At 53.8% G+C, this 27,119-nt stretch overlaps 1 protein-coding gene across 13 annotated transcripts in view; it reads right to left on the bottom strand.

The window, feature by feature from the left end:
- Cux2 (cut like homeobox 2) overlaps positions 1 to 27,119 on the bottom strand; it is a 175,575-nt gene that overhangs the window by 6,584 nt on the left and 141,872 nt on the right. For 10 of the 13 annotated variants that reach the window (XM_038344894.1, XM_038344905.1, XM_038344904.1 and 7 more), the window contains 15 exons: positions 21,286 to 21,420; positions 19,830 to 19,950; positions 18,439 to 18,515; positions 17,349 to 17,415; positions 16,234 to 16,282; positions 13,648 to 13,752; positions 11,105 to 11,296; positions 10,974 to 11,032; positions 9,682 to 9,730; positions 9,487 to 9,607; positions 8,080 to 8,721; positions 7,297 to 7,398; positions 3,672 to 4,456; positions 3,011 to 3,176; positions 1,594 to 1,863 (listed from right to left, as the gene is read on the bottom strand). In XM_038344894.1, the coding sequence (XP_038200822.1) occupies positions 1,594 to 1,863; positions 3,011 to 3,176; positions 3,672 to 4,456; positions 7,297 to 7,398; positions 8,080 to 8,721; positions 9,487 to 9,607; positions 9,682 to 9,730; positions 10,974 to 11,032; positions 11,105 to 11,296; positions 13,648 to 13,752; positions 16,234 to 16,282; positions 17,349 to 17,415; positions 18,439 to 18,515; positions 19,830 to 19,950; positions 21,286 to 21,420 (2,940 nt within the window). The remainder of the gene's footprint in view (positions 1 to 1,593; positions 1,864 to 3,010; positions 3,177 to 3,671; positions 4,457 to 7,296; positions 7,399 to 8,079; positions 8,722 to 9,486; positions 9,608 to 9,681; positions 9,731 to 10,973; positions 11,033 to 11,104; positions 11,297 to 13,647; positions 13,753 to 16,233; positions 16,283 to 17,348; positions 17,416 to 18,438; positions 18,516 to 19,829; positions 19,951 to 21,285; positions 21,421 to 27,119) is intronic. The other 3 variants (XM_038344900.1, XM_038344896.1, XM_038344901.1) reach the window with 2 other exon arrangements.

A 27,119-nucleotide genomic window follows, 5' to 3' on the forward strand; every position in this document is an offset into this window, starting at 1 on the left:
GTTTTTGGTGGGACAGATGCCGGGATCAAACCACAGGCCCCATGCATGTCAGGCAAACTCTGTACTACCGTTTCTGCCACCCCTGTCCCTTTCTAGCTTCTTGTGTGTTCTAAAAATCTTGCTTGGTAGCTCAAACTTGTGATCCTCTTGCCCCAGGCTCTCAAGTACTGATGACTGGGATGAAGGACACACCTGGTTCCAACTGTCTTCCCGTGGAGGCCACAGATTAACCTTGGTCTTCCTCAATTGCTTTCTAAACCTCAGGTTTTGGAGACGGGATCTCTGACTGGCCCTGGAGCTCACCGTTTCCTGGCGTCTCTGCCCTAACGCTAACTCTGAGTTACAGGTGTGCATCATCGTGTCCAGGATTTTGTTCGTTTGTTTTTATTTTTTATTTATGTGTCTGGGTGTTTTGCTTGCATGTGTGTCTGCACAATACTGCCTGCTTGATACCCTAGGAGGTCCGAAGAGGGCACTGGATTCCCGGAACTGGAGTTGTAGCGGGTTGTGAGCTACACATGTGGGTGCTAGGAACTGAAAGAGCAGCCAGTGTCCTTAGCTACTGAACCATCTTTCCAGCCCCCACGCTTTTTTTGTTTGTTTTTTGTTTCTTTGTTTTTCAGACAGGGTTTCTCTGTGTAGCTCTGGCTGTCCTGAAACTCACTCTATAGACTGCTAGGCTGGCCTCAAACTCACAGAGATCCACCTGCCTGTCTCCCGAGTACTGCTAAAGGTGTGGGCCACACGCTGGGCCAGCCTTTTTTTTTTTTGTTGTTTTTGTTTTTGTTTTTCGAGACAGGGTTTCTCTGCAGCTTTTTTAGAGCCTGTCCTGGAACTAGCTCTTGTAGACCAGGCTGGCCTCGAACTCACAGAGATCCGCCTGCCTCTGCCTCCCGAGTGCTGGGATTAAAGGTGTGCGCCACCACCGCCCGGCTTGGGCCAGCCTTTGTTATTGACTTTTAACTTTTTTTTTGAGAAAAGGTCTCACACTGTAGCCCAGCCAGGCTTCGATCTTGTGGCTATCCTCCTGCCTCAGCCTCCTACAGTGCTAGGATTACTGAATAAGTACCGTGCTCAGTTCGTGTTGGGTATTGGGACAACACTATCTTTCTCTCATAATAAAAACGGTGGTGACAGTTGTTGGACTTGCATGTGTCCCTGGTGGGGTGCTGAGCTGGCATGCACCTCTGATGCAGAGGAGCGAGTCACCCTGCTCCCATGGGCAGGCATCATTATCAGTGCTCCAGGAAATGGAATTTTTTTTTCAAGACATGGCTGTCCTGGAACTCACTGTGTAGCCCAGGCTCAACTCAGAGATCCTGTCTGCCTCTGCCTCCCAAGTAGTGGGATTAAAGGCTTGAGCTGACTGGGGCTTCTTAAAGCCTGCCGCAAGGCAGTTTTGAGAGCCAAGCTGTGCCACCTCCCTTTTGTTCCTCAGCAGGAGTCTTGGTCGGAGCCATGCGTCTCCCATGAGGTCCTACATGCTCAGGGCTGGCTGGAAGCTCCGGGCTGGCCCTGAGGTCACTGGAGAACCCCAGTGACACTTTGCTCCAAGTCTAGGGCTGCGGGCAGCACCCCGGCCTCACCACGTACCTAGGTTGTTGTCAGTGAGGACCTCCTTGACCCTCTTGGTGATGGAGTATGTGTCCAGCTCTGGGGACATGGCCACCATCTCCTGGATGCCCCCTGCAGCCTGGCTGCCTGAGAAGGGCTTCCCACCCAGGGAGGAGCTGGCCCGACCCTCAGGCTGCTGATTCTCTTTGCTGCTTTCCAGAGACAGGCCCAGGGGCTCCTGGGAAGTCTTTTCAGGCTCCGTGGGGCTTGTGGGAGGTGATGGTGAGGACCTCGGCTCAGTGGGACTGGCTGTAGGCAAGAGACAGTGCGGTGGTCACTGCCACTGGGCATGGCTGGGCAGGATGGCTTGTCAGAGCTGAGACTGGAACCAAGGCATCTTGCAGCCACTATAGTGCATCCCAGGAAGGGACTGTCCAGGGGTCCTCATGCTACATAGCTTTTCCTTTTTCTGTCGGACTGGGAGTTAAACCAGGGCCTTGCACATCCTAGGCAAACACTCTACTGATGAACAGTAGTTCAACTCTTTTCAACAATTCCACTTGGAGATACAGGCCTTCATACATGGCTAAAACTGGCCTTGAGCTCACAATCCTCCTGTCTCCGCCCCAGAGTGCTGCTTGCCTGTCTGTCTGCAGCCTCTCTTGCCCATCAGTCTCTGCCAGATGTCTGTCTGTCACTTGCTTTGCCTGCCTGCCTGTCTACCAACAGCCTGTCCGCGTTTTGTAGCCACGAGTTGACAGGAGAGCTCTAGTCCGATGGCTCAAGTGAAACCGTCACCTGGGACTTGCGATTCTGTCACCTAACACTCGGTCCTGGTTTGTAGCCCTCTGGCAGTCCTGGTTATTTCTGTGACTCAAGGTATGGCTTCCCTGGATCCCCACCAACAGGTGAGATTATCAAATCTGGGCTCTGGTCCTGGGCCTTTTTGGTCTCTGGGGCAGGTAAGCCTTTCTGCCTGCAGCTACAAGTTCTGAAATGAGTGCCACGCACAGGGTGCCAGCAGCCTTGTACACTGGCCCTGTGACTCTAGGAAACTCTCTGAGCCTCCATTTTCTTCCCCTGCTAAGTTCAGGCTCCACCCTGCCGCTGCCCTCATTAATGACCAGTTGACTGGCCCAGGCCTGTGCTAGGACTGACTGAAGAGCAATACTGGGTCTTTAGGGAGCTGGTGAGTTTGATCCTGTCGGGGGAGGAAGTACAGGGCTCCAGTGGCTTTGTCTGTCCCAACTGCTCTAAATTCTTGGGCCCAAGCCTTCAGCACTTACTTCTGCTGGGTAGGACAGAGGAGGGCAAGCGGGTGTGGGTTAGGAACACGTGTCCCAGGTGACAGCACTGGGGGCTGTAGAATGGTGTGGAGGATGGAGAGGGGCAGAGGTGGGCCAGCAAGGCCCTGGTTTGGGGTAGAGCCTATGGAGGCCCTGTCCCCTGTACTCACCCTGTGTGGTGCTGGGCTGCTGGGGTGGGGCCTGTCCCTGGCCCAGCTGGTCCGATAACCACAGCTGCATGCGGATGAAGGGCTCTCGGCCCTTCTGTGTCAGTTTGCTCCATGGCTTCGGCCGTGACAGCATGTCACTCACGCTGCCCTGGGACAGTCCCAGGACCTACAGTGGAAGGCAGATTAGCAAATCCCGTATGTGGCCTTCCTGGCTGCTCCCAGGCCCTTCAGAACCTTCTCTCCACCCTCTGCACGGCCCTGTGTGCAGAACTCCCACGTGACCTTAAGGGCCACTGTCCCCTCCAGGATGCCACTTTGTGCCTCCCACTTAAGTCTTCTCTCCCAGCTCTGGTTTCATAACCCCTTCTTGAATCTCTGCTATTTAAACCTGAGGTTCCAGCACCAAGGACATTAAGGTACTGGACTGGGCTGAGTCCTTAATCTTCAGGGGCTGGACCATGGGACCTCAAGAGGAGTGTGGGAGGCAGGGGACTGGCTGTTACCTGGCTTAGTGTCCAGGGATGGCTAGATACCAGACAAATATCTGACTGGGCCCCTGAGGAGTGGCTTCCCACCCGGGTCACCCTCCAGACTACAGATCTTAGGGCCACGGTCTCAGTGGACCTTATTCTTGGGTCCCCAGGTCCCCTGTGGTCCACACCTTCTCCCCAAAGATGCGCTGGCAGATGCCATTCTTGGCCAGCTTCTCCTTGACCTGTCGGGTCAGCTCCAGTGTGTCTACCTCCCGGTACATGTATAGCTCGTACTGTTCAGGTGTCAGGGGTGGCACCGTGGGCTTGAGTGTGCGGGGCACATAGGCCGGGTAGTATGGCAGTCGCCCGCTGCCCACCTCCGGGACCCCGGCCTCAGCCTTGAGCTCTCCCACCCTGGGGGGCTCATCCTCGCCCATGGCTGCTTCGTCCTCAGGGGCGATGGCTGCCTCATCTCCACGGGACCAGGCTCTCCCGTTGGGCTGTCCAGAGTGGCTGGAGGAAGAGGAGGAGAGGGAGGGCGACACCGAGGCGTGTGGACGGCTGAGCAGGCCGCGGCCCGACGCCCAGTGGTGGTCAAAGTAGCCAGCATCACCGATCTCGGACTTCACCTTGCGGATGATCCGCTGCACAAATGCAGCCGGGGACAGGACAGCAAGCGGCGCCTGTGCACTGCTACTGCTGCTGTTACTGCTGCAGCTGCCACCGCCATCCTCCTGCTTCACACAGGCCAGGGCCCCATTCTGGCTCACGGTGGCCAGTGAGGGCCGCTCCGGAGGAGAGGGAGGCACAGAACGTCCCCTGGGTCCCGACTCCATCTCCAGCAGGGCCTGCTGCTGGGCTTGCATCTCACGGCGGGCTTGTTCCAGAATGTTCTTGATGGCGTCTTCCGAGGTGCTGGAGGAGGCTGTGCCGTTGGGGATGCTCACAGAAGCTGTGGAGTTCTTGGGCTCACCTGTGGGGAGGGTGACAGGGTGAACAAGGGCACATTATCAGACAAGTTGTGTTTATACCATATGAATGTGGGGGCAACCTCTGTGTCCAACAGTGGGGAACTGGCCAAGCAGTAGTGCTCTGGTGGAAGATTAGGCAAGCATCTAAAAAAAATCAGACTGATAGTAAAATCTTAGTACATACGGGAAAGGTGAAGATGGAGCCAAGACTGTGTCCAAGGCGAAGCCCAAACCTACACCTGCCTTTTATATATGCCATGAGCCCACCGTGTACAAGTTCAAGGTTAAGAAAGAGGTGGTAGGACAGCAGAAAGTAGCTCTTCCGAGTATTCCACAGCAAAATCATGGCACAAACCCAAATGTTCAAAGAGAAAAGACTGGATAGTGAGCGATAGGTGGACACAGTGGAACACAGCAGAGAAACGGGAGTTCCCCGCAAAGCCAGGCAGGAATCTTAGTGACACACCAGGACAGAAAACAAAGCTCTGGCAGATGACCTACAGGCTGGGCATGGTGGCGCACACCTTTAATCCCAGCGCTCAGAGGTCAGCCTGGTCTACAGACAGCCAGGGCTACACAGAGAAATCCTGTGTCAGATTAAAATTAAAAAAAAAAATTGATTGGAAGTTAACATGTCTCCAAGAAGCACCAAGCAAGTAAAGTAAACAACACGATTTAAGGAAAAATCTTATTGAATGGCAAACATAATGGACTGATAGGAAAAAAACCAGGTTGATAGCTATGGAGGGGAGGAGAGGAGAGGGGAGGGCCGGGCCACAGGCACACAGACTCTCTAAACTGGGTGGAGGCCATAGTTCCCAGAGGCTCAGTTGGCTACATGATTAAGCGAATGAACACATACAAGGAGAAGGCCACACAGGAAGTGAGCAGGACTCATCTGTGCCCTAGGAACAGCAATTGATCAGGACATGATCAGGTGCAGTGTCTGGGCCAGACAGGTCCCCACGACCTTCCTCTATGACCCTTCTATGCCATCTGCATTCTGGGGACCACCATACAGCCATTAATTTTTTTCTCAGTGAAAAGTGATAGAACAGTATTCAGTCACAGTCACAAGAGGAACACAGCACGGGTCCACGCTGTGACCTAGAAAACATTTCAAACAGGAAGGGATGACAACCCACATGACTTCAAAGAACCGTCCAACTCAGGCTGAGTCGGAGAGTGCAGCTCTTCGGGTTGGGAAGGCTTCCCCTCCCCTTCAGTTTTGAAGACAGGATCTCTCTGTGTAGCCCTGGCTGTCCTGGAACTCACTCTGATCACAGAGATCCATCTGTCTCTGCCTCCTGAGTGCTGGGATAAAAGGGATGCACCACCACCACCAAGCCAGCCTGTCCCTGTCATAAGCAGGTCGTATAAACGCCCCTCCCCCCATTGTGGACAATTCTTTTGGTTCTCTCAAAGACACCTGGAGCTAGCAGTGGGCCAAGAATCCCTCCTCCTTGGCGAGGGCTAGTACTCTCTACTTGGTTCTTTCCAGCTGTTTGGGGCTTGTGGAGGTAAGAGCATGAACATTTTCTCAATCCTGTTGCTAACTTTAACACTGCCAGTTAACACAGTTTAACAGTCTGTCACCCAGACTGACTGCTGTGGCCTTGCTGCTAAATCTCACCAACATCTGTAGCCATGTCTAACATGCAGTAGGAGCTATAAGATGTATCATGAGTGGCTCTGAGAATTAGATAGTGGGGCAGTGCAGACAGCCCACTGGGCATGTGCCCTCAGTTGGAGACACATTTTCCTTATACGGCTTTGCAGCCAGGACACTTGCACTGATCTTCCACCAGGGGGCAGGAGACACCGCACAGTGGGGTGGGAGCGCTGAGCCTAGCATCGCAGGCAGCCAAGGTTTATACTGAATGGTGTTAAGTGTGTAACTTGGGCCTGAGGGCAGAAGCCCCCTAAGTCAGTGGCAGGGACAGCCACATAGTCAGAGCTACTGACTGCAGAATCACAAGGAAGAGGAAGATTTCTTCCTTCCTTCCTTCCTTCCTTCCTTTCCTTTCCTTCTTTTTTCTTGTTTTTTTTTTTTTGAGACAGGGTTTCCTTTTGAAGCCCTGATTGTTCTGGAACTCGCTTTGTAGACCAGGCTGGCCTCGAACTCACAGAGATCTGCCTGCCTCTGCCTCCCAAGGGCTGGGATTAAAGGCATGTGCCACCACCTGGATGGAAGATGGTTGTGACTGTATTGCTCTGTCCACGTTCTGTGTACCTGCACTCCCCGCCACTGGTGAGCACTGACCTCACTTGGTCCCCACACAGCTTTCAGAAAAGTGGGCTAATACCATCCCTATCTTAAAGATGAAAGGACAGAGGCAGAGAGAGAGAGGCCAGGTTACTAGCCCAAGGTCACACAGCTAATCAGCTAATCACAGCAAAGCCAGAACTTGTGGCCAGTCCAATTATTCCGTACTCAGTACTGTAGGTCACAGTGGGAAGACAGAGCAATGGGTAGCACCCCAGCCCATCTGAGTAAGGTGGGGGCTTCCTGGAGGAGGTGACGCATCAGGAAGTGAATGGGAGCGGGATAAACATCCTGGGCAGGGTGTAGTGTTGGGTTCTATAGGAGTCTTGGGAGAGGTGTGGAGGGCATGAAGACTCTGGTCTGGAGGCCTTGCTAAACGGCTGGGATATCTTCTCGGGAGTAGTCGGGAGCTGCAGGAGATACCTGAACGGTGGCATGCCTGTGTTTGTGCTCCAGAAAGGTCCTTCTGGCCCTTGGAATGCTCTAGGGTGACAGATGGAGGAGGCCCTGCCTCCTGCTCAGAGCAGCCTTGAGGTGCAGACAAGGGTCAGAGGTCATTGGTTAAGGCCTACTCACCTCCCTTCTGAGACTCAATTTCCTTCTTGGCCTGCTCCAGGATACTCTTGATGGCGTCGTCTGAGCCCGTCTCAGGTGTGCGGATTCTCGGGGTGATGCTGCCTGGGGGAGGCATGAAGGTGGCGGCTGTGGGGCCTGTAGGTGGGGGGGTCAGGCCCCGGAGGTGGGCAGGAGGGTGTGGACCAGACTGTCCTTGGGAAAAGCAGGGCCACAGCTTACTCTATGGGACACACGGTTGATGGCACAGTGACTCTGAGCCTGGAACCCAGGGCCTTGGGAATGCTAAACCAGTGCTTAGTTAGCACTGAGCCATGTGCCCAGCCAGACTTCGGCTTAACAGTAACAGACCGTGATGATGACGGCAACAGCTAACGCTTTCCTTTTCTTTTTCTTTTTTTTAAGATGGAGTCTTTCTGTGCAGCTTTTGCTGTCCTGGAACTCACAGAGATCCACCTGCCTCTGTCTCCTAAGTGCTAAGATTAAAGGCGTGCACCTGACCAGTTTCCACTCCTTGAGCAGTTCTGCCATCCTGGCGTTCTGGATCCTTTAAGCCCCTCTCCAGAGAGCTGACAGATGGGGAAGTTGGGGAACTGGCCTAGAGCTTAGGCTGAGCTGCCCTGGGGTAAGTCTGGGGGAGTAAAAGTAAGGGGGTGGCCCAGTGAAGGAGGGAGTGAGGTCATACATCTTTCCCTCAAAAGGGAGAAATTGAGGCACAGGGCAGCAGCTCACCTACCCCGGGTTACACATGGCGCTGGACGGTGGTGGGGCTGCTTCATGGCTCACCTCGCTGCCGCACCTGGATGGTGCGCAGGGCCAGCACATTCTGCTCATCTGACAGGAACTGCTTCATCTTGATGAAGGGCTCCTTACCCTTCACCGTGAGCTTGCGCCAGGGCTTGGGCCGTGCCAGGATCTCACTCACCGAGCCTTGCGACAGTCCCAGCACATAGTGACCGAACACACGTTGGCCAATGTTGTGCTTCAGCAGCTGTTCCTTCACCTGGAAGGCGATCTCCGCCGTGTCCAGCTGCTCCTCCTCTGGCCCAGCCCCGTCCACAGGCTCCGGGGCCCCAGTGGGCTCAGGGCCGAGTGCTGAGGTGGCGGGAGCCGTTGGAGGCTTGGCACCACCATAGAAGGCAGGTGGGCATGCCAGCAGATTGCCTGCTTCCCCTTTGAAGGCAGCCGGGCCCATTATGTTCTTGGGCAGCAGTGGGTCCCCAGCCAGCCTCTCCCCAGATGCCAGGCTGGGGAAGGGGGACAGTGAGAAAGTCCTTGGCCCATCAGGACCCAGGCTGGAGCCCAGCAGGGGCTGCCCAGGGCTCGGGGACAGTGGGTCTTCCAGGCCTGGCGGAGGCGGAAGCTGAGGGTAGGGGGGCTCCGTGCCCAGTGAACCCTTGATAGAGTCATCCTCTGAGGGGTCCTCCTCTAGAACACCAGGAGGGATGCACAGACAGACAGAGGGACAAAGAGGCCGATGGTAAGGGAGAAGAGGGATATGCAGAGGCAAGAGAGATGGTTAGAGTGACAGAGAGCGAGAGGATAGAAATGGGTTCAGAGAGTGGGGACAGGAAATATGGGGTAGTAGAGGGACAGGGAGAAGGAAAGGCTATAGATCTCAGAGATAATAAACACCCACGCTGGCTGTTTCCCCTCCATTCTCAAATTCCACCTCCTTGGACCCCCTTCAAATGATGGTTTATGGGTGCCATCTGCTGCCATTGGGAAGATTACTCTAGCAAGCAGGGATGGGCTCACTGTCACACAGGTGTCCTATGATCACTCAGGCCACCAGCACTTTCAGTTTAGAAGTGAAGGGATGACTAATGACCCTGCTGTATTCTTGGGGAGGGTCACAAGGTTAAAAGGTCACTGAGCCACTTGTAGGAAGAAGGCAGTTTTAAGCTGTGCGCCATTCCTTGACGGCTGGCTGTGGGGTGGGGTACGGATACCTCCCTGTCCTGACTTCTTATTAAAGTCCAGCTGGACTCAGGGTCAAGGGAGATCAGGGGAGCCTTGGGATTCCCTAGCACTTTGGATATGAGGAAGCAGGTGTTCTTCATCTCCCGCACTTGGTCTTGGATCTCCTGCCTCATAGATAGCAGTGGCCCTGGGGAGGAGGTTAAACAGTCCAGGGGCATCCCTGCCCAGACCCCAGCCCAGGTGGCCCTCAGAGTGTCCCTTGTCCCCTACCAGGGCTGGCCAGCAGTGCCGGCTTCTCCATCAGGAACTTCTGGCTGGGAAAGAAGGTCTCCTTGGCCATGTGCAGTGGGTCGTCTGGCTTGGTCAGGGCCTGAGGAGACAGGAAGCAAGGCTGAGACGGCATGGTTGGTGCGGGCTCGGTGGCAGCTGGCTTCTGAGGACAGGGATGGAGGCAGGGACATGTACCTGCGGGAGGCTGCAGGTGCTGGAGGCCAGCTTCATGGCTCTCAGGATGCTGCCAGAGAAAGCAGAGAGGCCTGGGGTCAGCACCCCAGCAGGAGGGGAGGCCCCAAGTGCTACTAGACTCTCCCCAGGCAACCTTGGGTCTGTGGGTCTCAGGTAGCCCAGGCTAGCTTCAAACTCATTATGTAGCTGAGGCTGGCCTTGAAGTCCTGATCCTCCTGCCTCCACCTCTCAAGGGCTGGCATTACAGGTCTACAGTACTATCAACCTCTCTCCCCCTTTCTCCTAGCTTTCTCTTGCTTCCCACCCCTTCTTCTCCATTCCTTTGTGGTTCTAGGGAAGGGACCCAGGGCTTCTTGCATGCCTCACAAATCCTCTGCCATTGGGCTACCCAGCCTTGTGCGTTTAGCAAACATGGATGGAAATGATAGAATACATTGTTTTTCAGAAAGTGAAAATTGGATTTGCCTTGGGCCGTATGCTAAGCACCGAAGTAGCTCCACAGGAATGGAGGGATGTGCGGCCATGGGGCTAGGGTTCACAGGAGAAGAGAGGATGAAGTCACAGGAGGCTGAGCCTGGGTTCCATGGAGTACACTACCACAGTCATACTGGGGGCTTAGGCATCTGACCCTGGGGACATCAAGGGTCAACTGTCTACTGCAAACTATGACAAGGTGACTATCTCCATGTCTTCACGGAACAGGACGAGGCTAGTTTCTCTGGCAACGTGACACAGGCTAGAATCACTGGAGAGGGAACCTTAACTGAGAAAATGTCTCTGTGAGATTGGCCTATAGGCTATGGGGGTATTTCCTTGATTAGTGATTGATGTGGGAAGGAAAGCCCTTCTACAAGCAAAGTGGTCCTTGGTGCTCTAAGAAAGCAGGCTGAGCAAGCCATGGGGAGCAAGCCAGAAAGCAGCGTCCTCCATGGCCTTTGCTCCAGCTCCTGCTTCTTGCCCTGGCCTCCCCTGACGACGGCCTGGAATCTGTAAAGCTACAAGATGGCTGGCATTAGCCACAGCAGTAGACACCAAACTAAGACAACTAGTTTGCTTTGTTGAAGACCAGGCTGGGGTGACAGCCAGACCAGGCTGGGGTGACAGCCCCCTCCCCCGCCTCAGCCCCCTGAATACTAGGCTAACAGGTATGCATCACCATGCCTAGCTTGAACTGGACCAGTTTTGATGGGCCAAGTGCTAACTGGAGGAGATGTGGACACCGCAGTGGGAAGATGAGAGGGGAGGTCATGGGCTTTGCACGCAGTCCCGGCCAGCGCCGTTCAGCCCCATACCTCAGCTCTGTTTTAATCTCTTCATAGTCAGCCTGGGCCTCGAGCTTTTCTTGTAGTTTCTAGAAGACAAATGGGGTCAGTGACACTGGCCCCGTGCTCCCAGCCACCAACCCTGCCACCCTGGGACCTGCCTCTATGGCCTCAGATTTGGCTGCCAGTTGCCGCTCCAGCTCAGCGATCTGGTTGGCTGAGACCTCCTCCAGCTCCTGCAAGGAGTGTCGTAGCTGCTGTGCATCCTTCAGCAGCCTCAGGATCTCTCTGTCCTTGGAGGCCAGTGCTGCCTCCAGCCGGGGACCTGAGCACAACGCGAAGCTCACCTTCTCCTGGGGACGGAATGGGTAGTGAGCGGCTTTGAGAGGCTGAGCCAGGGCAATGCCGTCCCTGGTGGCCAAGTAGAAGGGAACATTCCGTCTGGTGATTCAACATCCCAGGCATCTCCTATCTCCTATGTATGGCCTGCACAGTTTCCTCTACATAAGCCATGCCCCATTCAAAAACTTTCTTGCCAAAGAACAACCGTGGCTGGGTGTCAGAGGCAGGAGGATGACCACAAGGTTCCAGGTCAGCTAAGCCTCTGTTGGTTAAGTAGGGGGCCTCAGTTTCATCTCTAGAGCATGTGAGAAAAGGCTGGGCGAGGCGGCCTCCTTGTGAAGCCCAGTGCTGGGCAGGTGGAGGCAGCTGGATCCCTGGAGCTCACTACCCAGCCAGCCTAGCCTAGTCCCTGTGGTCCAGGCCACTGAGAGAAATTATCTGAGACAGTAAGGTGGACAGCCTCCAGGAAACAGCATCCAAGTTTGTCCTCTGGCTTCAACACACACGGGAACATACACATACACATATATGCCCATATGTGTACATGTAAACGTACACACAAAGAAAGGAAAATAAGGGGAGGGGGGAGCTGAGCAAGGAGGAACTGTGGCAAAGGAAATTCCAAAACAGGTTTGAGTTGCCTGTCTCGGTCCTACCCCAAGGGAATTGACCCATCCAGGGAACCAGGGAGCCTCGGGGCTAGATCAAAGATACCCCAGGCACAGGCCACATTACTGTGGCATCTTCTATCTCCTAATTTGTTCCAGGCCTGTCACCCATCTAGAGTCTTGGAAACTGCCTCTGTGTCCTTATGACAAGGGACAGGGTGCTATCTGGGGGACCTGGGTCATGCTAGTCTCCGGCTCAGTTACACAATCTGAGAAGTACTTAGAAAAAAAAAAAAAAAAGAAAACCTTCCTGCACAAAAACAGCCCACCACTACTAATCCTGCTTTCTTCCTTGGAGATAAATGCCAATTAAAACAGGAAGCGGATGCCATTAATACATTAAATTAATTAGCATCAAGCGCCACTGTTGTGCTCAGAAAAACTGCCTCCCAAACCAGCCAGGCTCCCTGTGGCTGGCTAGCCATTTGCAGGCTCCAGGGGGGTTAATTAAGAACCACTGGTAACTCCTCCCCAGACAGCCACCAAAGCTCTGCCACTCTCTAGATAATGCTTCTCTGGGACAGTCACCTGGCAGGTCAACAAAGGCACTGTCTCCTGGGAGCCAGTCACATGTATCTTCTTGGAGTCTCACACGGACAGACAGACAGACAGACAGACACACACACACACACACACACACTGAACGTCTCACATCAAAGATCCACAGTCACTGATCCAAATCATCCCAGACACGCACACCACGTGGGTGCAAGAGGCCATGAACTCTGATGAGCAGAGCCACATGCTCATCATAGCAGTCAAAAGCATTGGCTGGTTCCCAGCACCTTCTGTGAGCCACACAGTCCTCTCCATAACGCTGTAAGGTAGGTGAGGATGGGGGAGGAAACTGAGGCACAGTCTGCACACACACTGTCACCGCTATAGACAGAAACGCTGTCCAGTATACACACTGAAGGAGTGTTCTGACATAGTGCCCACATGTTAAGGACGGCATGAACACCGCATGCAGAAACATGGGGAGGGGGCAGACCGGAGACGGCATAAGGTCAGAATGGTGGGTGGTGACTAAAACCTTTAGGCAGGCAATGACCCCAGAACCCTAGGAGGTGCTGGCCAGGGAAAAGGGTAAAGATGGGCTGACTTGTTCAGGGACCTCGAGGTAGATTCTTTATAGCATGTGGCTGGCAGAAGGGGCAGGACCCATGGGAGTCACCTGTAAGTTTTAGGACTTAAGGGCTAAGGGCTAACTAAGTACAAGCCCCAAGCCTTCTTCTAGTGCCTGATCAGGGCCATAAGGTCCTAAGCAGCCACCAACCAATACGAGACCGATGTTCAACAGTACCCCCTGGTGGCCACTAAATGCACTGCACTTCAATCACGTTGCCCAAATCTTGGCACACCTTGCAATGGGTGTGACTCTCTCTGACCTGTAAACAATTCTAGCATTCCCGGGCAAGATGAGGGAGGCATCAAGGTAGATACAAAGCTTTTCGTTAATCAAGAGTCGATGGAAGCTGAACCACTTAAAATGGTGGCTACAGCATTACCAGCATTACTGGTACAACAGGTTGCAAGTGACCATCTTAGGAGGCCAACCTTAACAATGCCAGCCCCCATGAGTCCCTGCTCACATCCACAGTGCCCTCTAGGGCCACCCACTTTTCCCATGGGCAGAGATGTGGCCTCCTCTAGTCTTTCCCTCTGCCACACTCCCTTCCGAGGTATAGCCTTACCCCACTGGGTCCCTGAGGGGAACAGCAAGCCAGGCGGATGGAGCTGTTGACTGAGGCCAGCTGCTCCCGTAGGCTTTCCACCTCCCGCTGGGCGGCCTCTGCTCTCTGGGGAGGGAAAAAGGGAGCAAGTGAGAGGCAAAAAGCGAAACCTGCACCATCCTGGGGCTCCCAGGATCTAGGTGCTCATGTTGTGGGTCCTGACCCAGGCCACAACCTAGGAAGCCACCACTGAGCTCGTGACTGGGCACCTTTCCTTTCCTGGTGAGATGGCATTATAGAGCAGAGGCTGCCAGGGGCATCTCTAGATGATGCTGGGGTGCCTGGGGTGCTGGGTGCCCAAAAGCAAGCATACTCCTTCTGCCCGTGGGGGGAAGGGCAGGAAGTGGCTGTCCTCACCCATTCCCAGGTGGCTCTAGACTGGGTCTAGATTGTGCCCAGAGGGGGCATCTGCAGAGGTGGCCTGGTTCACCGGTTGTGATAGGCCTCTGGGAGAGCCACTGGCCTTCTAAGGCCTCAGCTTCCCTTTTGCAAAATGGAGGTATTAAAAGCATCAGAGAAGGCTTGAGTGCTTAAAGACAGAGCAGGGTAATTTGCTAAAAGGAGTCTATGATAGAGCTTAACCCACTCTTGTAGTTACTTGGTTATTTATTCCAGAATCTTCTATAGCCTGGACTGGCTCTGAACTTGATATGTGGCTGAGTATGACCTTGAATTCCTGGTCCTCCTGTCTCTACAACAGGTGTATACCACTTTTCTAAAGCCCATGCCATTGGCCAAGATCTGAAAGTTTGGACACATGGCACTGGCTTCATTATCAGAAAACCAGACTGGTCCCTGCAAAAGGGGAGCGGGGAAATCAGTGTGACTCCATTTGCCATGTCTGGAAGGCACAGACCCCTTTCCCAGTAATCCCACTTTCGGGAACTGTGATACCCATTGGCTCATACATGTATGAGATGCTGTCTGCCTGAGGTTAATTGTGAACGCATTGGATGAGAGGAGGGGAAAGGTTGGCATTAACTATAAACAGTCATCCACAGTGGCCTGGGTAGAGCAGAGTCAGCAATCTATAACCCACTACCTGTTCTTATTAATAAAGCTTTATTGGCACACAGGCAGGCTCACTCATGGACACAATGTCCAAGCTTTCCTGCTGCAATGACAAAGTTGCCTCTGTGCGACACAAACTATGACTGAAGGAGCTAAAATATTTATTTCCTGATGTTTGAAACAAAACCTGCTGCCTGCCTCTGGGTTAGATGAGCGCATGCCAGTAGGCACAGGGCAGACTCCACCGGAGGCATAAGGAGCATGTGGGCTCATGTCCTAGACATGTGTTCACTTGTGAATGGGTAGCATCTCTGGAAGAAGCGCCCAGAAACTGGTCAGCAGGCTGCTGGGGAAAGGGGCACTGCTCCAGAATTTGCTGAGTTATCTCTCTCTCTCTCTCTCTCTCTCTCTCTCTCTCTCTCTCTCTCTCTCTCTTAAATTTTGAACCATGTGAGTGAATGAGCTAATTAAAAGTATGAGATAGGCTGGGCATGGTGGTGCTTTTAGGCCCAGAGACAGGCAGCTCTTGTGAGTTCAAGGTTTGCCTGGTCTTCCTAGTAACTTCCATGCCATTCAGGGCTACAATGAGACCCCGTCTCAGAAAACAAAAACAAAAACAAAAACAAAACAACAAAAACATGAACAAAAAACAAGCTGTGGTAGTACAAGCCTTTAATCCTAGCACTCAGGAGGCAGAGGCAGAGGGATCTCTGAATTTGAGGCCAGCCTGGTCTACAGAGTGAGTTCCAGGACAGCTAGGGCTTCACAGAGAAATCCTGCCTCAAAACACTGGAAAAAAAAAAGAAAAACCACTAAAAATACTATAAATATAAGTACTAACAATAGGGATCGTTTAATTATCATTAAAAACACACAAGAGCTGCCTAAGATGTGGCTCAGTTGGCAGTGCTTGCTCAGCACGCATGAAGCCACAGGCTCCAATCCCCAGCACAGGTTATATGAAACATAAATTTAATGTGGGGCACACACCTGTAATCCTAGCAGGAGGCGCAGGACTTCAAGGTCATTGTCAGCTACTCTGGCAGTTCAAGGCCAGCCTGAGACACAGCAGATCCCGCCTCAAACCAAACAGGAAGTCCAAGCAACCAACCACAGGAGCGGAGCTCAGGAAAGCCACTGTCACCACTGCCCTGGCCCTGCCTCCTGGGGGACACTGATCCCATGGTGGCTAGAGCTGAGGCTCACGAGGTGTGAGGAGTGTGCACTGTGCCCACAGGGACTGGCCTCCCAGCAAGCTCTGAAAGCCAGCCCCAAGGTGCCCAAGGTGTCCCCTCCCACAGGGCCTCCTGTAGTGCCCGGAGGAGAATTGCCACGTGTCTTGCCACAGGACAGCCAGCCTGCTCACCATGGGGATGTCCATGGATGAGGAGTTTGTAGGCCCTTCCTGGTCAGGCCTCAGCTGTGGCATTTCAGGGAGCCTGGCAAGCTGGGCTCACACATCTCCCAGCCAGCCCTTCTCCCTCAGTCCTGCCCCCTATCCACACCCACTGGAAGCTTGGGGGGCTTTCCGCTTACCTGGTTGGCTTTCTCCAGGTTCGTCATGATCAGGCCGACCTCATCTGCCCTAGACACAAAGGAAAGGAGCCCTGAGACTGGCTGGCAGCCTCCGCCTGTACCTCTGCCCCACAGTGCGGGCCATGGAGGCTGTGCTCCACACTCCCCACCAGAGTCAAAAACAGGCAGGGTGGAAAAGAATCCTGACTGCTGGGAATCGGGGACTGCGCCTCAAAACTCCTCTTGAAGGCAGCCCAGCCCCCACCACCCTCAGGGCCCCCATCTCTGGGGAGCCACCACCAGTGCTGCCCCCCACTGTACCTCTACTGAGCACCCTTCCCCCTAAGAGTCAGCTCCCCTACACAGTGGTACTACTTCTTCCACACTGAGGGCCAGGACAAGTCTGCCTAGCTGGGTGGGACTCTGGGATCTGGGGACACTGCTGGTCACACCTGTGTGCACAATGCTCTAGGCTTTCCCTGCACCGGCTGTCCCGACTGGGCCACACCTGCCTTCAATGCCCCTGCCTCAGCAAGCTCTTCCCTTGGAGACAGCAATCACAAGCTCAGCACAGCACCTGCACACGGCGAGTGCTCAATAGTAACTATGAATGGACGCCTCGTGGCTGTTACTGTCTGTGTGGGCTCTGACTAAAGACGGGGCAGCCTCGTGGCTGTTACTGTCTGTGTGGGCTCTCACTAAAGCTGGGGCAGCCTCGTGGCTGTTACTGTCTGTTGAGGCAGGAGTTCATGGTTCCCCCAGGGTCTCAGAGGGACAGCACCAGATAAAGAGTAGGCGCTTGATGCTTATGGAGTGAGCAATGTCTTAAACCTGAAGAAAGGCTTCCACTCTGAGTCATTGCAATGCTGTCACATGGCCTCCATGGGTCGGGTCGTACTGTGAAGCTGAGGAGTGGGGACAGCTCCCGGGTCAGGGGTTAGGGTGCCCAGTGGCCTCATTCAGGTGGGTCCAAGGGTGTCGTTCCTGTGGCGTGTGAGTGGGATGGGAAGCTGGGTTGGGTGCATGCCTGGGAATGAGGGACAGAGCCTCTCAGAGAGTGGAGAGTCAGAAAGAGGTTGCCTCTGTACGTGCGTGTGCGTGCGTGTGGTGTGAACAGGGGGAGAAGGCTCACTTACTTGGCCGCAGCCTCCTCATCGTATTTCCTCCTCAGCTCCAGCAGCTCCGTCTGTGTGGCCTTTAGCGCTGGGAGGGGTGAAGATCCGGTGAGGAGCAGAACTGGCCAGTTTTCCTCCCCCTCCCCTTCCCATACACGCTGGAAGGCAGTTTGGGTGGAAAGGGATTGAAGAGCTGGCAGCGGGGGACCCTCCTGTCTGGGGCAGATGAGGGCCTTTTAGAGCAGTGGGTTCTCAACCCGTGGATCATGACCCCTTTTGGGTCGCGGATGGCCTTTCACGGGGTCACGTATCAGATAATTACATTAAGATTCATTACAGTAGCAGAATTACAGCTTATGAAGTAGCAATGAGAATAATGTTATGGTTGGGGGTCACCACAACAGAGGAACTGTATTAAAGGTCCTGCAGCATTAGGAAGGCTGAGAACCACTGTGTTACAGCCTGAGAGGTCAGGGAGCAGAGACTTAGTGGGGCTGTCCACTGCCCTGCACTGCAGGCCTGGGTGGGGCCATTCAACCCTGAGGCCAGCCTTGCCAGCAAAGCCAGGAGCTTCAGTCTGTGACTGACACTGAAAGATTTCTAGAAAAGTCCAGTGGTTTTTTTGTTTGTTTGTTTGTTTTTGTCTTCTTTTTCTTTGTTTTGGTGTGTAGGGACAGTATTTCACAGTATGTCTAAGGCTGGTCTGGAACTCACTATGTAGCTCAGGCTAGCCTTAATCCTCCTGCCTCAGCTGCCTGCCAGTTACATGGAGAAATCTAAAGGGTAGGTTACTCACTCTGAGCCACCAGATCCTGCCTCGTGGCCCAGGGCAGTAGTCACCTTCCTGGCAACCTGGTTCCACCAGGTGCCCCCCACAACGTCTCTGCCACTGCCTCCAGGGCTCAGTGCTGTCAAAGAATCACCCCACTTGGTTCCATCCAAGCTTACGGCTTTGGGCTGTCCCCTGCTTAATGAGTTGTTCTCTATACCCTATTTCTGGCTTCCTTTCCATCTTGGAGCACACCCAACCCATCTCCCCAAGTTCATGGCTTGACCCCCACACTGTTTCCAGCCACCTGGTTTGAGGGCTGCCACCTGAGCCGGGTCATACCTGAATGTAACACCTTGATTTTCTCCTCTGCCTCCCCCAGCCTGGCTGCCAAGGTGATGTGGACTTCTTGGAGGCCCCTGCAGAGACAGGACTGCTCATGCTGGTTGCAGGAACCAACCTGGTCCCACCCTGAGCTATGCCCTCCCCACTGTCTGCACTTTATGAGGAATCCAGACCTGATTCATCTACTGCTCCCATAGTCTGCTCCGCTGCTACAGTCCCCTGTGGCTGGCACTGACGCCCTGGGCCTCAGTGTGTTGTCTGCTGGGGAATATTCCTTTATATCACTATGAGTGGTTTAATAAACAAGCTGACTGGTCAATAGCTGAACAGAATAAAGTTAGGTAGGAAAGCCAAACTGAGAATGATGGGATGAGGAAGGGTGGAGTCAGGAGTTGCCAGACAGATGCAGAGGGAGCAGGAGATAAACGTGCCATGCTGATAAAGGTCCTGCCATGTGGCAGAGCATAAATAAAGAATACCGTTAACTTAAAATGTAAGAGCTAGTTAGTAACAAGCCAGCTATTGATTGAGCATTTACAACTAGTATAAGCCTCTGTGTGGTAATCTGGAAGCAGCCCTGGGACAGGTAACCCTGTCTACGCTATCTACAAAGCAGAGCTCTTGATGGGCTCCACCACAGTGGGTGTTATGGGGCCTGCAATATCAGTCTGCTGCCTTCCTGGTTTTATTCCTGTTCCACGGGGTCATTTTGCTGCCTATGGCAGGAGCTTGGATGTTCAGCCCACTGAGGCCTCTCTCAGGTGGAGCAGCAGTGAGTCTGCTGGCAGTGAGTTGGGGAAGGGTGATACACACAGAGCTGGGGCCGACACTCCTAATGAGCCCTTGAACTCTGGTCACCTTCCTGCTCAGCCATTGTTGCTCCAGGCTTCTACCTCAGATCCTTCAAACAAAAATCCTCCCTGGGCCTGTCACACCCTTCCCATCTACCCCTACAGAAGTCTCACTGACTGACACCCTCCCCCACCATGCCCTCCTGGGGCTCTGGAAAGACCATCCCATCTTATGCCCTCCCTCTTGCTGGATTTTTCTTTACTGTTTTATCGACATGGCTTGTCTTTATTTCTTCCTCTTGTCCAGCTCAGAAGTGTGTATGTGTGTATATATATATATATATATATATATATATATATATATATATATATATATATATCTCCACCCTCTGGGTAAGACTAATGAATGTACCCAGACCAGCCCATTCCTCAGACAGGGTAACTGAGGCCTAAGAGTGATGAGGTAAGAGTCCTAGGGTCAGCCTCAGGGTCCTCACCCTTCCCCATCTCCCACCTGCCCTTGACTGCCCCAGGTGGGCTTCCTGGTGGCCCTCCCTCCCCATCCCTCTCTCCGTCCTTCCCTCCCTCCCTCCTCACTTCTGTCTCTCGGCCTCATCCTTCTGCAGCAAGGTGTCTGTCAGGAGGGTATGCTGGGGACCTGGCAGGTGGCTGCCGTTGGCTGGCGTGTGCCCAGTAGGACACGTCCCCTCGTTCTGCTCTGTGGAAGACAGGGAGGACCACACTCATCACTGAGATGCAGTCACAGAAGTTTCCCACAGGCCACATGGACCCCTGGGATCAGCCCCTCACTGGCTTTTGGGCTGGCATGCTCACAAAGTGAACTGACTGGTTTTTATGTCACTGTGACACCGGCTACAGTCATCGGAGAAGAGTAGGGAGCCTCAATTAAGAAAATACATCTATAATATAGGGTTGTAGACAGGCCAGTAGGGCATTTTCTTAACTAGTGATCAATGGGGTACGGACCACTCCATGGTGGATAGGGTCATCCTTGGGCTGGTGGTTCCCTGAGCAAGCCATGGGAAGCAAGCCAGTAAGTAGCACCCTCCATGGCCTCTGCATCAGCTCCTGCCTCCAGGTTCCAGTCCTGCTTGAGTTCCTGTCCTGACTTCCTTCAGTGATGAACAGTGTAAGCCAGATAAACCCTTTCCTTCCCAAACTGTTTATGGTTATGGGGTTTTGTTACAGTAATAGTGACCCTGGCTAAGACACAAAGACAAATTCCCGAAGTTCCAGCCTCAGACAGCACACTCAGGGGCCCCTTCTGACCAAAAGGAGTCATCTCCCTTATCACTGGCGTAAGGAACAAACAGCTACCTGTGGTGCCTATTAGCACACCAACACACTTGCTGGCCTTCGGCTCCCTCTGTGCCACAAGCACCTACAGCCCTCTCACCTCCTCCTCCTCCACTACCCTGCACTCCCCTCCCTCAGCTATGCTTTCTCTTGCCTGCACTCTTGCTCTCCCTCCCTCCCTCCCTCCCTCCCTCCCTCCCTCCCTCCCTCCCTCCCTCCCTCCCTCCCTCCCTCTCCCCTCCCCCCCTCCCTCTCCCCTCCCCTTTCTCTCTCTCCCTCCCTTTCTCTCTCTGCCTCCCTTCTTCCCTCTCTCCCTCCCTAGCTGTCCTGCTCTCCCAGATGCCTCTGGCTGTTCTCTCCCATATCTACAATACAAAACCTTCCACTTAATCATGCCATGGAGTGATCATGTTATCAGTTTATACAAGTTTTTTTTTTTTTTTTTTTTTTTTTTTTTTTTTTTTTTTTTTGAGACAGGGTCTGCATAGCTCAGGCTGGTTTTTGGTCTCAGCCTCCTGAGGGCTGGAATGTTCAGGCATGGCGGTCAGCACTGCTCTGACTGGATGCCATGAGTACAAGGTGACAGGGCCCCAGAGCACAGATTCTGAGCCCTGCTACCATAACCCACTCTCACCGGAGGCAGTGAAGCCCAGCTCCCGTCCCACGACCCAGGCTTGGCTGAAACTCCGACATCCAGGTTTGTCCCACCATGATCCCATGGTGGCATTGTCAGTACCTCTGATGCTGGGTGGCTCTGGGCACCTCTTCCACAAGATGTGCAGGTCTTGTAGGCGCTGCCCACTGGGGTCAAAGCTGGGGCGCTGCAGTCTGTCGTCCAGAGTCTGTGCCACCTCAAACGAAGGAACAGCGTCTGCAAAGAGAGAGAGAAGGGGGGAGGTGGGGGTCAGGGGATCAAGGCAGCCTTCCACAGAAAACCGGGGGAAGTATGTAATAACCACTCGGAGTCATTCTGACAGCTATGGAGAGGAGAGATAACTTCTTTTTTTCCATTTATTTTAAAGATTCAAAACATTTTAAAATTGTGTGTGTGTGCATGTGTGTGTGTGTGTGTGTGTGTGTGTAGGGGGTATGTGCACATGAGTGTGGGTGGCTTGAGGTGTCAGCAGCCCTGGAGTTGGAGTTACAGGTGGTTGTGAGCCACCTTACAAGGGTGCTGGAAAACAAACTTGGGTCCCTGCAACTGCTGGTTTGAATGAGAATGGCCCTCATAGGCTCCTATGTTTAAATGCTTGGCTCCTAGTTATAGGAACTATTTGGGAAGGATTAGAAGGTGCAGCCACGCTGAGGTTTGTCAGTGGGTGTGGGCTTTGAGGTTTCAAAAAAGCCTTTGCCAGGCCCAACCTTTTAATTTATTTATTATTTATTTTTGTTTTGTTTTGAGATGGGGCATCTCTATATATCCCTGGTTGTCCTGGAACTTAACTCTGTAAACCAGGCTGGCCTCAAACTCAGAGATTCACCTGCCTCTGCCTCCCAAGTGCTGGGATTAAAGGTACATGACACAGTACCCAGCTGCGGCCATATCTTATTCTCTGCCTGCTGCCTGTGGATAGAATATAACATTCTTAGTTCCTTCCCTAGCACCATGCCCGCAAGTTGTCATACATTTCTAAGGTTGGGAGGCCCCTCCAAGTCTTCTACAATACTTGTCCATTTGGGGAGCTTCTTCTCCCCTGCATAGTGTCTCAATCAGCATGTAACTGACTTCTGCTATTATGGGCGGACTCACAAAGCCCCCCCCCCCACTTGTCGCCACACATACAGAGTGACTACATGAGACAGCAAAACCGCGAGGGGAGCAAGCTGAGCAAGGACGCTCCGACCTGGGGGGACTTGGATCCCCCCTTTCCAGTCCCTTGCAGTCAAATGACTATCAGTTCTATGGCTCTTCCACTGCTCCTGGAGCCCCTCCCTGCCTGTCTCCAGTAAAGCTCTCTCTCACCCCTGGGTGGACACACCATGGGCTGTGACACTCCAGGACGTAAGCCTTGCCATCACACCCAATGCACCTGAGAGGTCAAGGGGAGAGACACCTTGCAGGGGACAGATCCCAGCACAGGAACGGCAACCACAGTTCTCAGTGCACCCCTAAGGCTTGCTTGGATCCAACCCATTGTCATATGAAAACAACAACAACAACAACAACCGAGGCTCGGGGAGTCAGGTGATGTGACACTGGGGTCAGGGTCTCTGGTGGGAGCTTACGAATGTGGCTGGACCCAGCGTGTGCAATTACGGCCTCAGCAGGTGCATGCAAGGCTCATGGATGTGGCCTGGACCACGGTACCCGAGGCCCTAGTTCCTTCTCATCCCAAGCCCCTTTCCCATTGACCCACACACTCGATTCTCAGGATTGTTGTGCAACTTTGACAAGCAGTTGTCCCCTTCTGTGCCTCACCATAGGAGGCAGCACCCAGGGGGCTCAACACAGCCCCCAAGACCTCATCAGACACAGAAACCCCAAATATTCCTTCTTCATGACACCCCAGCCCTCACCTCAGAGGCTATGCACAGGAGTGCCAGCAAGGACATGCTTCCCCCTTCCAGCACCTCAAATGCTACCTCTTCCGGGAAGGCCTCCACATTGAGCCCATCCTGACCCTGTGTCCCCTTCAAAGGTCCCAACACAGTCTCATTCCTCTCTAAGTCCACGTTTGCTATCCCTTGGTCCACACTGGAGTCACAACCATTTGCTTCTCCCTTCTCACTGAACCTGGCTGAAGCTTGGCAGTCTAGACAAGCACCATGCCTGCATGGGGATGCCTTCCCATCTGGCCGGAACAAGGTGGCTCCTTGTTTTATTCTTTGTCTCCTGTTTGTTGGGGTGGTAGAAGGCTGGACGATGCATGCATCGAGGTGAGCAGGTGTGAGGGACTTGGCAGTGGCTCTCCTCTGTCAGCACCCCCCCCCCCCACAACGCCTGTCATTAGGCCGGGCCTGCTCAGCGGGGTGTGCCATTATGCCTCCCCGGGCTGGTGTAATTATACATTGACATAATTAACCCAGCAAGCGCATTAGGCAGGCCGGCTAAAAATTCATCTCTAATTATTTGTTGTGTGCATGCTAACGAGCCCATCTGCACTGCCTTTGTACAACACGAACAAATTAATTTACAAGTCTAGATTTTTTAATAAGTTCAAGGAATTGCTTTCTATTGTGGCCTGGTTTTTGAGGAAGGAAGAAAAAAGGCGCTGGGCGTTTGCAGGGGTCAGGGAAGTTAGATAAACATGGGAGAGCAGTGGCAAAAGAGGCCATGGGGCAGGAAAGTTTCAGATTGGGGCCCAGAGGCCCAGAAGGCAGGCCAAAGGAGTGCACCAGGGCAGGAAAGGTGTCTGCCACCTGCTGTTCACAGAGACCAGGGGCTCTTCCTGAGTTCCTGGCTGATGTGTGTATCCCACCCTGGGAGTCTGGCCTCCACACAGGAGAGGTGGAAGGGATATGGGCTGGGAAGTTCTTACTTCCCAGGAGGCATTAAAGGGGAGATTCAAAAGAAGACAGAGAGCTGGCGACCTGGTGATGAGGCTTGTCAGCTCAACCTCTCTGGAGGCCACGGCAGGAGGATTGCAAGTTCAAGGACCACCAGGGTGACTAAGTAAAAGGAAGTCTGGGGATGTGGCTTGGCTGGTTTAATACTGGCCTCATGTGCATGGAGCCCAGGGTTTCAACACTGACTCCTCATAAATCAGGAGTGATGGCACACAACTCTAATCCCAGCACTCTGGAGATGGAGGCAGGAGGATGAGGCCAGCCTGGGCTGCATAACACCCTGTTCAAGGCCAGCCTGGGTTACATAAGACCCTGGCTACGGGGTGGGGTGGGGGGCTGGAGATGCAGCTCAGCAGTGGAGTGCTTGCCTAGTGGGTGCAAGGCTCTGGGTTTGACCCTCTGCACAACCTACTCAAATGGATAAAAGACAGGGAGGGAGAGATGGTGTGACTCAGGTTGGCCATGTGGCTCTGTGCAGTTACCACTGACCGAAGTCTGGAGGGTAGGAGTGTGGGAGCTGAGCAAGGCAAGGTGCTGGCTGCTCACGGGGGCTCAGGTGTCCTGGGGCCAGCCAGCCTACAGTGTGGAGTCCGGAGGTAGAGGGTGACCCCACATGCTGTCGTCGGTTCCTGGGAGAAATGGATCCAAGTCTCCTTGCTCTGAGATAACTCTGCTCTGGAACTCCTGAGACCACACAGAAGGCTCCCCTGGAGACAGGCTGGCTTGCTTCATTTGCCACTTAATGCCAACCCAGTGCTGTAACGGAGTTCTCCCAGCCACGTTGGGAGGTAAGCAATGTATCTTTGTTGTACAGATGGAGAAACTGAGGCATGAGGTACTACCCCTGAGTAAGGCAATGGGGGAGGGGATCCCCCCACAGTGGACCTCCAGGGCAGGCTGAGATCCCCAGTCTTCCAGCTGGTGGGTATGGAGGAACCCTAGAGCTCCCCAGGGAGCCTGCCACCCTCTTACTTGGTCACTTCCAGGACCTGTGATGAGGAGAGCAGTGAACTCAAGGCCATGGAAAGTGGCTTAGGGTCCCTTGAGCCTCAGTTTCCCTATAGGCAGTTGGAGATAGGAAGGGGACATACTACATGGGGTCAGCAAAGGACAGTCAGCTCATGGAGCCCCAGACAGTGCAGACCTCAGGTCCAGGCACTGCACTGTCATGGTTCCAGTTAGTGAGATTATTTTATGTCCCTTCTGCAACAGAGCACCTAAGAGGAGAGGTGGAGGGGGAACAGTGTCCGGCTCTCCGACTGAGTCCCCTCAAGGCCACAAGAGCCAAACTGCTCCCAGCAGTGACTGAGAACATTCAAGGCTGTCACACATACCCGCTCTGCAAGGGACCAGGTGCACGGGCCAAGCTCTCAGGTGGACGCTGTGCAGGAGGCGGTGCTTCTGCCCTGACCCTTAACTTGCAACCTCTAGAACCCTGCGCATATTCGTAATCCAGTCCTCCCTGGGGATCAGGTAACTCAGAGCTGAAAGTCGGGCACAGGTATGTGGGGGTGTGCACACTGGTCAGTACAGGGACTGCACCGAGCACTGTGGCAACTCAGGGCACGACACAGGCCAACACTCCTGTGGCTGAGTCCATGGGCAGTGGGAAGAATCACACGCACTATGTGCAATGTGGCTGAAGGGGGAACAAGATGGGAGGCCCCACACTGGTCCCAGTAGCTGTGGGTGGTGACCGCGGCAGGAGGGGAGACAGTCAGCCAGGTGCAGTCCTGGGAGGCAGGCCTTGAATTCTGACCTGCAGAGCTGTAGGGCACAAGCCTGTTGCAGCAGTAGCCACAAGCTCATGACTGTTGAGCCTGTACTAAATGCCAGGCATGGTTCTCCCTCCTGTCATACACTGCCAGGGCCTGCTGGGTACTACAGGAGCATCGAAGGAGAGGAGCCCTGGCCTCTGCAGTCGCCACTCAGATGGGACAGAGAGCCAAGAGACAGATGAGGCCATGACAGAGATGGGGCCCATGCCATCGAGAATGGACGTCTGGGGGAGACACTGAGCAGAGGCAGCATGGTGATGAAGCAGAATGTTCTAGTCAACAGGATATATCTGGAGAAACAGTCCAGGTCAGGCTGAGGAAGGGGGGGTACTCTCCGCTCCCCTAGCCTCTGGAGTCACCATCCCAGTAACAAGAGCTCAGTGGTTCCTCATAACTACAGTTCTCAGTCACAGATGAGGCCGTGGGGCTCAGAGGGGCCACTAGCACCCACGACAGTCCCCTCCACTTCCTTCTGCCTGGTTTAGTTTCCTGGGACACCAGGCTAAGGACACAGTGCTGGGCATTGCCTCCCCCAGTGGCTCTTGCAGCTAGGTCCCGTGTGGAGAGGATGGGGCTGCAGTCCTGGGGACACATGAGCTTTTTGATCAAACCTAGATGTCTCAAAAGCATAAGCTGGGAACCCCCAAATCCAAAGTATATGAACAAGCAAGGTTGTGGATAAGCTGAACTGTCTGGATTTCTACAAAGGGTGAGGGTGGCCCAGATGTGGACGGGGGCAGGTGAGGGTGGCCCAGATGTGGACGGGGACAGGTGAGAGTGAGTTTTGGGTGGCTAATAAAAGGGACGGAGGGCATTCTTATTGCGGGAGGACACCTGGCCTATTCCTCCTGGTGCTCATGGTGGGAGGACACAGGGAAAGATTTCTGGTCCTTCCCTCCTTTTGCATCCACACCAAAGTGACACACAGAGGAATTTTGGGGATGCTGAAGCCAGAAGGCCAGCCACAAGGCTGCTTAGAAACATATATGCAGAAGTATGCATGCGCCCTCCAAGCTCCCATCTGGGCTTGGGCGGTGCCTGTGTGGGTGGCACCAGAGTCCTAACTTTTCCTTAGCAGATGGGTTACAGCTCCCTCCCTCCACAACAGCCATAGGCCTACCCTGCCGGCTCCTTTCTCCCCACAGTGGCCTGAGCTGACCGGCTCAGAGGCCTCTGGAAACTGGGGAGGGGAGGGTCTTGAGGGTTCCCTCCCTGGCACTGGGTATTTTCAGTGGCAGCAGAAGCCACTATTAGCTGAGCAGCTACAAGCCAGGCACCTGAAATG

The sequence above is a fragment of the Arvicola amphibius genome, chromosome 10, assembly GCF_903992535.2.
Source record: "Arvicola amphibius chromosome 10, mArvAmp1.2, whole genome shotgun sequence".
NCBI lineage: Eukaryota > Metazoa > Chordata > Mammalia > Rodentia > Cricetidae > Arvicola > Arvicola amphibius.